This window comes from Micrasema longulum, unplaced genomic scaffold, assembly GCF_059751315.1.
Source record: "Micrasema longulum isolate JH-2025_06_02 unplaced genomic scaffold, ASM5975131v1 h1tg001183l, whole genome shotgun sequence".
Classification (NCBI taxonomy): domain Eukaryota; kingdom Metazoa; phylum Arthropoda; class Insecta; order Trichoptera; family Brachycentridae; genus Micrasema; species Micrasema longulum.
The window spans coordinates 164049-177233 of NW_028278370.1; the positions used below are offsets into that span (position 1 = coordinate 164049).

The window sequence follows — 13185 nt, forward strand, 5'->3', positions numbered from 1 at the left end:
ATTTTTTAAATTTTATATTATTTTTGTAGCACTAACTTTGTGGATCTTGTTATATTTTAGAGACATAAAATAAATCAAATTACTTTGTTTCATTAACCACTTTTTGTTGACACAACCGACTAGTTTCGGCAACTACACGTTGCCCTCTTTAGAGTTATATAATAACTAAACATAGATATGTAAGAGAAACAGTGAACAGATTAGTGGGTGACAGATCACTTTGTCTTTTACATATCGAGGTTATACTGACAGAATGCATTAAGTCAATAGTTTTTATATATTTAAAATATTTTCTTAATAAAGGCGCAAATTTCAAATTTTATGCTTTGCCTGGAATACAGTTTGTTCTTTGAAAGCTTTACAAAAAAAAATGTGAGAGAAATAATGCGTTGAAAGAATAAAAAAGGTTTAAATCCAATTACATCGGAACTTGTTTGTTTTTTTTTATTTGAAAATTTATTTATAAACCCTTACGGATTATTACATTCATTTTACATAAAATAATATAAACATTTTTCATTCATACTCTGTTGTTCAAAATAATATTTTTTACATTTTTTGAAAAGTTTGTTTGAGTCTTTTGTTTAGTTTTGTCTGGTAGTTTATTGTATAATTTCAGTCCCGGGTTCATTAGTCTGGATTGTCCTTGTCTTAATGACTTAATGCATTTTGTCAGTAGAGCCTCGATACGAGTATTATGTATGTTTAGTTATTATATAACCCTGAAGAGGGCAACGTGCAGTTGCCGAAACTAGTCGGTTGAGTCAATAAAAAGTGGTTCATAAAACATAGTAATTTTATTTATATATCTCTAAAACTCTCTAAAACTCTGTGACTTCAAATTGGCTGTAGATTACTTTGTTGATTCGGAATGCAAAAATAGTTTTCCACACTTACAACACTAGATTGAAACCTAGGGGTTTCACGATCGCTCCGCGAATTACAAATTAAATCGGAGAGCGAATATTAAATTGCGTTATTCGAAAATTATTCAACAATCTAACGGATCATGAAAGCATCGCATGAAATATAAAATTAAAAAATACAAACATAAAAAAAATATTTCTTGACATATTGTAGTATATCTATTACCGTATTTATCCCGAATACAAGGAGGCTTTGAATATAACGCGACCTATATAATATATTACAGAGTAATAATACACCATCCGTTAAAAGTCACCCATACGGACAAAAAACATTGATTATCAATCACGAAGTTGGCTACAGTTAACAACAATACAACGGACCGTAAGTATTCAGGTCGAGAATGACAAGCGCAAACCGAAACCGATCGTTAAACGTTTGTTGTTAAATCAGAAATTCGGAACGATATTGTTCTATACAATAAGACGAAAGGTCATATCTATAAGCCGCAGCGAATTACTACTAAAATAATAATATTTAATATTTGTCTGATTTATACAGGATGTTTTGTAAACCCTGTCACATCCGAAACCACGATGATCAGTATGAGCAAGAAGACATACTGGCACATTAAAATAAATTTTTAGAACGAATAAAGTTTAAAAAAAATTAATTAAAAAAACAAATGGTTGCTAACTTCTGCAGGAGAGAAACGAGGAGTGGGGAGTCGGACACCGTCAACCACGCAACCGCGCCCCCTTCGCTTCTCCCCTGCAGAAGTAAGCAACCATTTGTTATTTTTAATATTTTATTTTTACAAGTTTTCTTCGTTCTACATATTTTTTAAAATATGCCAATATGTCTTCTTGCCCATACTGATCATCGTGGTTTCGGATGTGACAGGGTTTAAAGAACACCCTGTATAGCACCATTTTTGCTAAAAAATCTCCTCAAGGGCGCTTTACAAGTTTATTCGGAAACTTACATTCTAACTAGGCTAAAGTTAAATATTATATTTTCTGATTTAAAATTTAGAGTATGATAAACGAAAGACGCGTGATTTCAGTTGAGATCTGAACTGACTGGGACTGTCGATAATTCGCAAGTGTAAAGGCGATTGGTTCCAGGCAGAGGGGCCGGCAACTACAAAGCACGATATCCGAACCTTATGCTTGGGCAGCGCTGAATTTCGACGAGTTTTCCTCTGCCTGAATCAAATACTGACTGAGAGTAGATTTTCTTTCACAGATATTAATTTTCCCTAATACATAGGTCGTATTATATATTTGGAGCAGGAATGAAAGGAAAGAATTACTTATCTTAACCCTGAATATAACGCGAATGATTTTGTTTTGAAAAATATTTTGAGTATAAAAATATCACGTTATATTCGGGTAATACGGTATATTATGCAATTGAAAGAATTATAAATATGTATGTGTGTATTAAGTATTAACACAAATGCTTTTAAACTCGTGTCCCACAGAAAAATCTTAAGATTTAGGGAGTAACTTTGAAATAAACGGCGTTCTACAGCACTTATAGTTTACTGAAAAGAAAAACCCAGCAGAGTCTTCTGACAGAGTTATCGATGTTTTCAAAACGAAGAATTCATTTGTACTAATTATTATCGTACCACGTTTAATATTCAGTAACATGTCACCGACAAAAATAATACGCATTTTTAGGCGAAGATAACCAGAAAACTTTATCATTTGCCTTGGAATAATTTTATGGGAAATGGATATAGTGGTTTAAATCATTTTTAGCTGTCACAATATAATTAAAGCTTCCATGAATATTGACATGGTTAACTCAAAAGTAGTAATTCGAGAAATGACAGAATAGCAGCTTTGGGACGCGTGTTACAAAAGCTATTATTCTCAAGAACCCATATTACAGTTAATGTTTAATATCTAGGTATTACGAATGGTTATATTTAACAATGGAAGCAAATGGAAACTGAACGAAAGATTCTCGTGTATAATCCTGCCTACAAATGTTATATTCAAATATTCTGAATGGCACGTGGAATATTCGAGTTTGCTACAGCAACGAAAATCGATCAATCTCGACGCACTCTTCATATTACGTGGTCAGGCCCCCGATAACAGTCAGAAATTAACAGTTATTTAAATTGTGTTTAAAGTAAAATCGAGTTTTCTAGACGAAAAAACATATTTACATTTTAAAAAAATAAGTATCTGAGTCAGTAACGTGTCATTGAAGATGTTTTAAAAAATAATTATATAAATATTTCATATCGAAAATTCGATTTTACTTCCCATTGCAATTAGGGCCCCAGGTACGGAAAACAAAAAAGGACCGAAAGTTTTCTCCGAATTACCATATACAGGGTGTTCTTTAAAACCTATCACATCCGAAACCACGATGATCAGTATGGGCAAGAAGACATATTAGCATATTTACAAAAATATTTAGAACGAAAAAATGTTTTTAAAAGAAAATATTTAAAAAAAAAACAAATGGTTGCGTACTTCTGCAGGGGAGATATGAGGGGGCGCCGCCGCGCGGTTGACGGTATATTAGACTCCCCCTCTCCTTTCCTCGTTTCTCCTCTGCAGAAGTAAGCAACCATTTGTTTTTTTAAATATTTTATTTTTGTAAATTTTATTCGTTCTAAAAACTTATTTTAATGTGCCAATATATCTTCTTGCTCATACAGATCATCGTGGTTTCGGATGTGACAGGGTTTAAAGAACATCCTGTATATTAATCTGAAGATACGAATTTGAAAATAATAATACAGCTCGTCTTCGAGGCCACAGTCTCAGGCTGGAGACGACCAAATTCAATCTAAATCCACGAAAGCATTTTCTGAGCGATAGGGTTGTTGATGGTTGGAATAAACTGCCACAAGAGCTGATCTCAACGTATAGCCTCTATGGGTTCGAAACTGAATTAGATTTGTTTTGTAAAAGTTAAAGTGCGCCAACAACTAACTTTTGCTAAAATAAATTTAAGCATATAGGGGCCCCGATTACAATGGGAAGTTAACATTTATCTTCAATTTTATCTACAAAGTAAAATTAAGTTTTCTGTATGAAAAGCAGAATATGCATACATTTTTTTCTTCTAAACATGTTCAATTATAGGTTACCGACGAAGATATTTTAAACGCTTGTGCAAATATACTCATTTCCGTCCACAAAAATCGACTTTTGAAGGACAGTCGAAAATAACTTTGTTAACTTTCCATTGTAATCGGGGCCCAGCTTTAAGCTGCTCGCTTTAAATTAATATAATAATAAAAATAGTAGAACTCCGTTTATCCGAACTCCAGTCATCCGGATTGTTATCAGAAAATAAAAAATAAATAAGATATTATATCAACAAATAAATTCTCGTAAGTAAGGACATGCTTGACTAGTTTTTAATGTGACTCCAATTAGCTCTATTATTTCAAAAGCAATAAAAAAGAGGTCTGAATTGAGCGTCTACTTTCAAAACATTGCTTTAATTTAATGGTTAATCAACTATCCAGATTTCTGCATATCCGTACAACGTCTGGCACTCATTAATCCGGATAATTTGAGTATTACTGTACAAAAAAACATGTGGAAAACTACATATTAAGATTTCGCTTATTTCAATTTCTTTAAACGAAGATAGCGTACATTCATAACAATGAGATACAGGTCCGCGATTATGAACGGCTATCTTCATCGGTATATACTGAGACGGTATAAACAATATCGATATTTCTGAACGAAAGTGTAAAAAAAAAATGTAAACAAATTATATTTTTAATACAGAAAGCTTAATTTTACTTTGTAGATGAAATTGAAGATAAATTTTATCATCCCATCATAATCGAGTCCCAGGTCTTATTTAAAAACCTGCAACCGGCAGCACCAATAGTTATTGCGAATAGCGATAATGTTGAGACAATTCAGTCGTTGTACGGGAAGAATTGTGAAAAAAGCTGAACACGAAAACAATACTAACACTTAAATTTTATTATGCAATACTGCAAGAATAAGATGTAAATGCAAATTTATTATAATATAATCTATTTATAATCTACCGGTGCTCGAGGCGCCGACCTTAGACCTGAAGCCAGTTGACAGATAAAATATTACAAATACACTCGGGTTATCAAAATGATTAATAATTTATTATGTCATAAGCGAGTTAATATGGTAGGTCAGTTGATACTATTTGCAATTGTAGCATATTACTTTTAACTTATCAAAACATATATTCAGTCAATGTTAAATTGAAATCATCAGCAATTCGTGTATTTAATACTCGAGTGCTTCAAACATAGTATATTTATTAGTATGATTATGATATGATTTTGGAAAAAAGCAATCGGATTTTTTTTTTAAATATATATTTTAGGAATCGCACAAGAAAAATACAGTTCGTAAAATAATTGCTCCGCAGCATGTAGGCAAATGGTAAAATCACCCTGGGGTGCTATTCTGAATCTTCCCGCGGGGGTAGACAAGTCTTCTACAGTATAAAACGTGACTGTATGTGGAAAATTATTAATTTATTTTCTATATTTTTGATTCCCCTTCGTACTGCTGCGGATATCCTAATCGATCTTCTGAACACATTATGTGGTCTTGTCCCTTTCCCGCTATCTATGATTATCGAATGGAGCTTCTCGCTACTATCCGTGGCCCTGTTATAGGTCCTGTCGGATATACAGATCTGGTGGCTTCCAAAGATTCCGCAAACCGAGTTTTGTTAAATTTCCATTGAAAATAAACGTAAAAATTACATGTTTTAATTATAAAAGCGCCATCTATGAATAATTAGTTTCATATTTTCGTTTAGAATCACCTTAATGAAAATTAGTTTCATATTTTCGTTTAGAATCGCCTTAATGAAAATGAACACGTTTGGTTTCACGTGTCCGTATTTGTTTTACGTCAAAACATACAAATCAATTTAACCCCTTAATTGTTGATATAATTGTAGTAAAAGAGCTGAAACGTTTATTGATGTGAGAGTTCATAAAAACGTTTGATCATATCTTACCTCATTTCCGTATGCTAGCATATGATGCACCGTGATAAGGGCTTTATACACGACCACCCAATTTGTACTCTGCGACCTCTCCACCAGTAGATTGGCTAGTTGTGGTATTGACACGTTTGGTTCATTTGTGCAGTGGACTAGATCTGTCGAGAGAAAATATATGATTAGAATAAATATAAATATAATAAGGTAAATGACAAATTTATACGACAGGAGGAACTCAAAACCCAGAGAATCTTCTAAAACAAAACCAATTAATAATAATAATAAAACAACAAAAGCCACCAGACATTTTCGATTGTCGTACGTAGTTTAAATGCTCTTCTTGATTTTTGGCAATCGCGATGGGAATCTTCCACTTCGGGGAGGGTTGTCTTTTTTTTTTCCTTCAATCCGTCGGCGCTTAGAATCTTATTGGGTTATCCCCGATCACTGGACTACGCAGTTTTTATCAGGTCATGGTAGATTTGATCAAAAATTATTTGTTTTTAATATTGTTGACTCCCCTCCGTACTGCTGAGGATATCCTAACCAATCTTATGAACACATCATGTGGTCTTGTCCCTTTCCCCTTCTCTATAATTACCGGATGGAGCTTCTCGCTACTCTTCGTGGCCCTGTTATAGGTCCTGTCGAATATACAGATCTAGAGGCTTCCAAAAAGAATTTCAAGGCTTTTAAAAACTTTTTTAAAAGCTTTAAAATTCTTGATTTTTAATTGATCATGTCCAATCAATTTAGTCCCAGTCAGCGAAGAGTTAACTTCCCTCTTTTCTCAATCCAATGAAGTACATATTATGGACTTCTGGATTACTTTCTTTCAGCACAAAGATGCTAAGGCTACCAGATTTCAGAGAGCTCCTTCAAGCCGCTTTTTTCGTTTGACAACGAGCAAATTTTCCGTGTAAGTGGGCACCGCCAAGGAGACTTATGTCCTCAGATGCGGTGTGCGGTATATGGTGGGCAAGCTAGTGCACGTAGTTTAAAGCGTTATTTCAATTTATGTTAAAGATGAACATCCATAACTGGATTTTATCGAAAGGAAGAATCCAATGTATGAGATTACAGCGGAAATAAATATCGAGGCTTCACTGACAAAATGCATTAAGTCAATAAAACAAGATCCGAGATAATCGCATTTAAAGCTTTTTAATTCTTTCAACGTATTATTTCGCTAGCAATTTTCATTTAATTGATTTTTTTTTAAGCTTTGAAAGAGTAATCTTTATTCTAGGCCTATCATAAAATTTTTAATTAACATCTTGCACCTATAATTAAAAATATTTTAAATATATGGAGACCGTTGACTTCATGCATTCTGTTGCGATGCTGTCTTCATTATTACCAATATAATATATTATTATATTATGTATACATACATACATTCGTAAATAAACATTATAATAATTCTCAATAATTTGTAAACGAGTAATTAAACTATTACTAATTGAAACGTCCATGTATTTATTTATTAGTTTGCTAAATTATTACATGTAGTATTGTACGACTAAAATGTAATATTAAATAAGTGGTGTAATGGTCAGAGTGTTTGCCTACCATGCAAGAGGTCTCGTGTTCGATTTCCGACATGGTTGATATGAAATATTGATTGAAAAGGGTGTTTTCACACTAAAAATATCACATAGTCCCTGGACTGGTACCTGAAGCGTCAGACTGATCATCTTACCTTCATGTAACAAAAATGATCAAGATCCGCTGCAATTGGTGTGCCAATGCAGTGCTATATGCACCATTAGGTGCAGAAAGGGAATGAAAAATATGAAAATGTATTATAATTTTTAAGTTATTTTATTTTGTAAAATTATTTATTAAATTGAATTAAAGAATCAAATTACAAATTTTAGTTCCACGATCTTAATATTGCTACACCACTATATTATTCCATTATTTATCTGTATTATATTTTCATAGTTTGTATTATTTTAATTAAATGTATTTTATCACATCGATGCGTGTGTCATAACATTAATATATCTATCTGCACAAATCAGCATTTTGAGTTAACTAATAAAACACATTGTTGTATCCTCATTCCTCCTTCACGAATGCTACAAATAAACAAGTTGTGCAATCAAATCATAATATTACGTGAATGCATCACGACTTGCATATTTGTAGCATTCTTGGAGGAAGATACAAATATGTATTTTAGTGGTTAACTCAAAAATACTGATTTTGAAGTTACCTAGTTATGGTATTTACCCCACGATATTATTATGTACATAATTTTAAGGCATGTATAACAGAATCCCGACTTAACAATGAACTTTCTGGCAAGTCGAGACATGAAAATTAATAATTGTGTCATAATGCAATTGTGTACATATAAATAAATCCAAAAAAAAAATAATTTCATTAATTATAATATACCCCTTATGTCAAATTTGATTACAAACCGAGTACCGTGAAAAATCCACGTATATTTTACCGTGATCTGAAAAATAGCCTTAAACGTACGCACCTTATCGTTGTTTGTCGAGATATTCGGTAGGAAACGTATCTACGTAAGTATAAAACTGTTGTATGTTTTACGAGTGTTTAAATATTAAATGACGCTGTTACCTAACATTTATCGGGATACATTATTAAGTCTAAACTATTCATTATGCATTGAGTGGAAAAAATATTTACATTTCAATAACTATGAAGTAGCTACAGTACATTACAAAATCGATACCTTAAAATCTAGAAGAATCATTAATGATACCGTTTTCAAGCACGAATAATAATAAGAATGCATCTTTGCCCAGAATTGTAAATAATTATAACACGTTTTTTGCTGAAATATATATATATTTCCTAACTTTAAACTAATTTAAAGAAAATGCTAGAACCCTAATTAAAAATAATAATTATAATTTAATCTAACTGTACCCACCTAATTTTTTTTTTGTACACTGTACTATTGTAATTATTTTCTCTTGTTTAAAAGAAGAAAGAAGGGAGGAGTGATAGCTCCGTATTACTCCGTATGGATCCGCCGGCGAAAAGATTTCTTAACCCGATTAAACAAAAAACTTTTTCTTTTATTTTTTTTATTATTTCATTATTATTGTAATATTTTATTTATTTATTACGTGTGGAATGATGCGGAGTGGCTATTTCAATGTACGCTTTTTTTTTTCTTTTTTTGACATTGTATTTAGTAATGTATAGAAAACTATAATTGACCTGTAATTTTGGTTTATTTGTAAATATTTATTTTTTGTTGTAATGGCTATTCTTTTCTTTTAATAAATAAAATAAAATAAAATAATAAAAGCTGAGACTAGCCTCAGGACACGATAAGTTTGATAATTGAATAAAATTTCAAACTCTGTCTCGAAGTCATTGTTAAATGAAATATGAAAACATATAAACATTCCCACACTCCCCAGAAGTCAAACTAGAGGATGGATCATGGGGTCTACCACAAACTCTGAATTCGGGCAAAAAAAATCAGGTTTCTGGGCCCCGAAATATTCAATATGTTACCTGAACATTGCAAAACCATGAACCGGATTCAACTAAATCAATTTGTAAAAAATTGGTTACTGGGTTTATGTAGAGAAAAATCAGAAAATTTACTCAAAAACATTCTTAAATAATAAATGGTATAAATTGATATTGTATAACTGTTAACTAGTAGGTAGTAATATTATTGTTAATTTTGCATAAAAATGTCTGCCTTAAAACAGGTTGTACCTAGTTAGGCAGACTAGACACGATCCAGAGAAATCTATAACCTAAGTGTGTATGTAGTAGACAAAGAAATTTTTATTTTTTGTTAATAAACCACGATTATTATCATTATTATTTAAAGCGTTAGAAAAATAATTACGTGGCGTACGTGATAAATTATATAACGAGGAAAAAAATAATTTGCATGTTTAAATGCACATATTAGTTTTCCAGCTTAAAATTTCCTTAAACCGAAAAAAACGTATGGGTGACGCAGTAATTTTATAATTCGTTGTTATTCGAAACAGACTATTTCGCTAGCTTTTGTTTGCATTTTATTTAAACGTGTTTTATATATAAGGCCCCGATTACAATGGAAATTTAACAGAGTTATTTTCAATTAAGTGAAATCAAATTTTATGTATGAAAAATTAGTCTTCATTGGTATAAACATTTTTTTAAAATTAAAGTTACTGACGAAGGCACTTAAAAATTTTATACAAATATACACATTTTCGTACTGTATTCGCCGGTTCGATTTAAGCCGATTTACAATTACACCGGTTGGTGCCGGCGTAGGATTTCCCGGTTCGGCTGACACCAGACGACAGTGGGCGCCGCGATTCTAATAGCAGTTGTTTTAATCTATTACCGTGTACGCGAGCAGCCTATTGTTTTTGTTTTGTTTTTAGAAAAATAGAAAGGTATGATTTTAATTTTAATTTTATTATTATTCAAATTAAAAGAATATTCAAACATTTGTAGTTTATGCTATGATTCGGCAAGAAAGGAAGCAACAATCAAAGTAAATGAAATCTGATGATTTTTTCAAAAAAGCGAGAGAATTTAATTTAGCAGCGACAAACTGGTTTACAATTTGTTTTGTAAACGAATTTAAACTGAATGTATTAAATACAATTATAATTATTTAGAATATATATAGGATATGAATAAAATAAACATAGATTGTTCTTAGAATTTTGACGCGGATCTAACCTTATATTTGTGTTCATTTTATGCCGATTTTTTTTACGGCGGTGACTCTCGGAACGGAACCCCGGCGTACAATGACGTTTACCTGTATTTACGTAAATTATAAAAACGCAAAAACGCATTAACAATATTAAAAATACAGTTAAAGATAACAGTGTTAACCATCCTAATCGTAGGCGTGAACATGTTTAGTTTGATGGAGTCATAAGAAAATTTACATAGTTTTTTATTTACAGAAACATATTGTATTTTATGTGCAACTGCGGCTGTTTAATTGTTCAGATAATATAAAAACCGTTTCACAACGTTATAAACGTCGCGTGTATTTCCAACTAACAGCTAAACACACAAAACAAACGCAGAAAAAAAAAAAATTCTTTTATATAGGTGTATTATACCCGAAGGAGGCGATCCACGCGGAATTTCGCCGTATAGGTACCGCGAGAAATGCTCCAGAGAGTTGTTCGACGCTTTAGAGATCTCTCGCAGGAGTGTTCAGACAATGACGAACCCATCTTGTCTAACGTTCATTTCGAAACAACAGAAGATACAAATTATTTTATTGTAGTTGACAGAAATAAAAATAAATTTAATGTACCCCAAATAGATTTTATTTAACCACCTACAAAACTAGGGAGGAAGCAATGCCGCACCCTATAATAATTCAATGTTAGTAGTGTGTACATTACCTACACATATTCATCATAATTTAAATAAGATATAAACTTTTTTTAAACTTATTTGTGCATATTGTGTTCACATAAAATTGATGAACAATATCTAAACAAAACAAAGTGTGATTAATTTACCAATGCCATATTATGCAGTTTGTTTGTGAACTATAATAAATAAAATAAAATAAAAGATTGTTAATATTTAAAGCATTAACTTTATGGTCAAACATTTTACTAAATGTTATTAAATATTTGTATATAATCACTTACCGAATTTTCTATGTCTACCGGTGTCAAGACGTACCCGTCTCTTCGTCAGGACACAAACCAAACCAACATGCAAAACCCACTATATACCTTCACCACAGTTGCCCAAAAATATAAAACCAACGTGACATGCATTGTAATAAGCACATAAACTGATAAGAACAAACATGCACTATTTAGATTGTGAAAGTATTTTATGTTTTTTTAGAAATAGCAGTATAGTGGGTTTAGCATGTTGGTTTAATTGGTGTCCTGACGAAACCGGTCGACATAGAAAAGTTGGTAAGTGGTAATATACAAATATTCAATAACATTTAGTAAAATTAAAAAAAAAAACATTTTCAAACTCCGTGGTGCATAGGATACTGTATTGTTATTCCAATTGCAGCGTATCTTAATCATTTGATACGTGGTGACACGACGATTGATCTTACGCTTCAGATCCAGTCCAGAGATAGTTACGTCATCATCCCCTTTTCGCAACACGGATGAATTAAATATATACATAGACAGAGGCGCACTGATAGTGAAAGGGGTATTGAAAGTAGTAAATGTTTATTCTAAATAACGCGAATCTTTTATAAACAAAGAATATCAATTTATATTTAAAGTACCTCATTATTAATTCATTAAAGCTGAAAATTTGTTTTTGCAAAGCGCGGATCTGAAAAGAGGCCTCAATACCTCTCAAACGGATCCGGGTAAGTAAAGGGGGCTTTTAATTATTCTCTTATATAAAGTAATACGTTTATTTATCTTCATATTTACAGTCCATATTTGGTTTCGATAGTCTTTCTCTCCACATATTTTGTAAAAACCAGTTTCGTAATAAAAAGTCAATTTTATTACTTCAAAAAATAACTTACCATATGGCTAAAAATGACAATAGCAATCTCCGGCGGTAGAGCCCAGATACAAAATAAAGCGAAAATACTAAATGTAATATGACACGCAATAACGCCCCAAAACAAAAGTAAAAAAAAAAGATAATGTAGCACGCACGTAGATGTTTGAGAGGTCAAATTACATATTGAATAACATCGTTTTCACAATTTTGTTTAACAGTCGGTTGACATTGTATCTGTCGTACGTTGTTATTGTTAGATAATTAATGAAAGTGAACGTTTTGTTTTATGCCAAGGGCCTTATTATTCCAGTCATAGTATTGCGATTATAGAGCCGTCGTGATAAGAGAAAAAAATATTCAAGTATAATGCAAGCGGACAATCGACTGAAAAAATAGTGCGAAATCGTAAACATATACCTACTTAATATTTTTAATTGAATCAGCATTCACTTCGTAACACTTCATTATAAATTATTATGAAAATAAAATTTTGTCATTAGTGTTAGTCTTAATTATTGCAACTTCCACTTACGTGCTAAATTTTAAGAAATAAATTCTACTTAATGTCATGTCCCTCATTGATCGTGTTTTTATATCTGTACTTTTGTTTTAAGTTTACAACGATTTAAACGAGCACTAAATAAATAGTCCAGATCTTGTCTCGATGTCCCTTATGTTTGTCAATGCTTCTTTCTTTTTTTCTTTAAATGTTTTAAACTACTCTTTTATTGTAATATTTAAACCTTATAAATTGTATACATGGACAATGTCCGTTAATTAATAAATAAATAAATAAATAAATAACTATCCATTCATATGCTAACACCTTAGATAAGGGGAAAA

General features: G+C 31.6%; 1 protein-coding gene across 1 annotated transcript in view; it reads right to left on the reverse strand.

Moving 5' to 3' along the window:
* lap (phosphatidylinositol-binding clathrin assembly protein lap) overlaps positions 1-11069 on the reverse strand; it is a 59556-nt gene extending 48487 nt beyond the window's left edge. Inside the window, exons 1-2 of the mRNA XM_088234044.1 lie at positions 11066-11069; positions 5881-6023 (exon numbers count right to left, since the gene is read on the reverse strand). Of these exons, the coding sequence (XP_088090170.1) occupies positions 5881-6023; positions 11066-11069 (147 nt within the window). The remainder of the gene's footprint in view (positions 1-5880; positions 6024-11065) is intronic.
* Positions 11070-13185: the final 2116 nt, after the last annotated feature.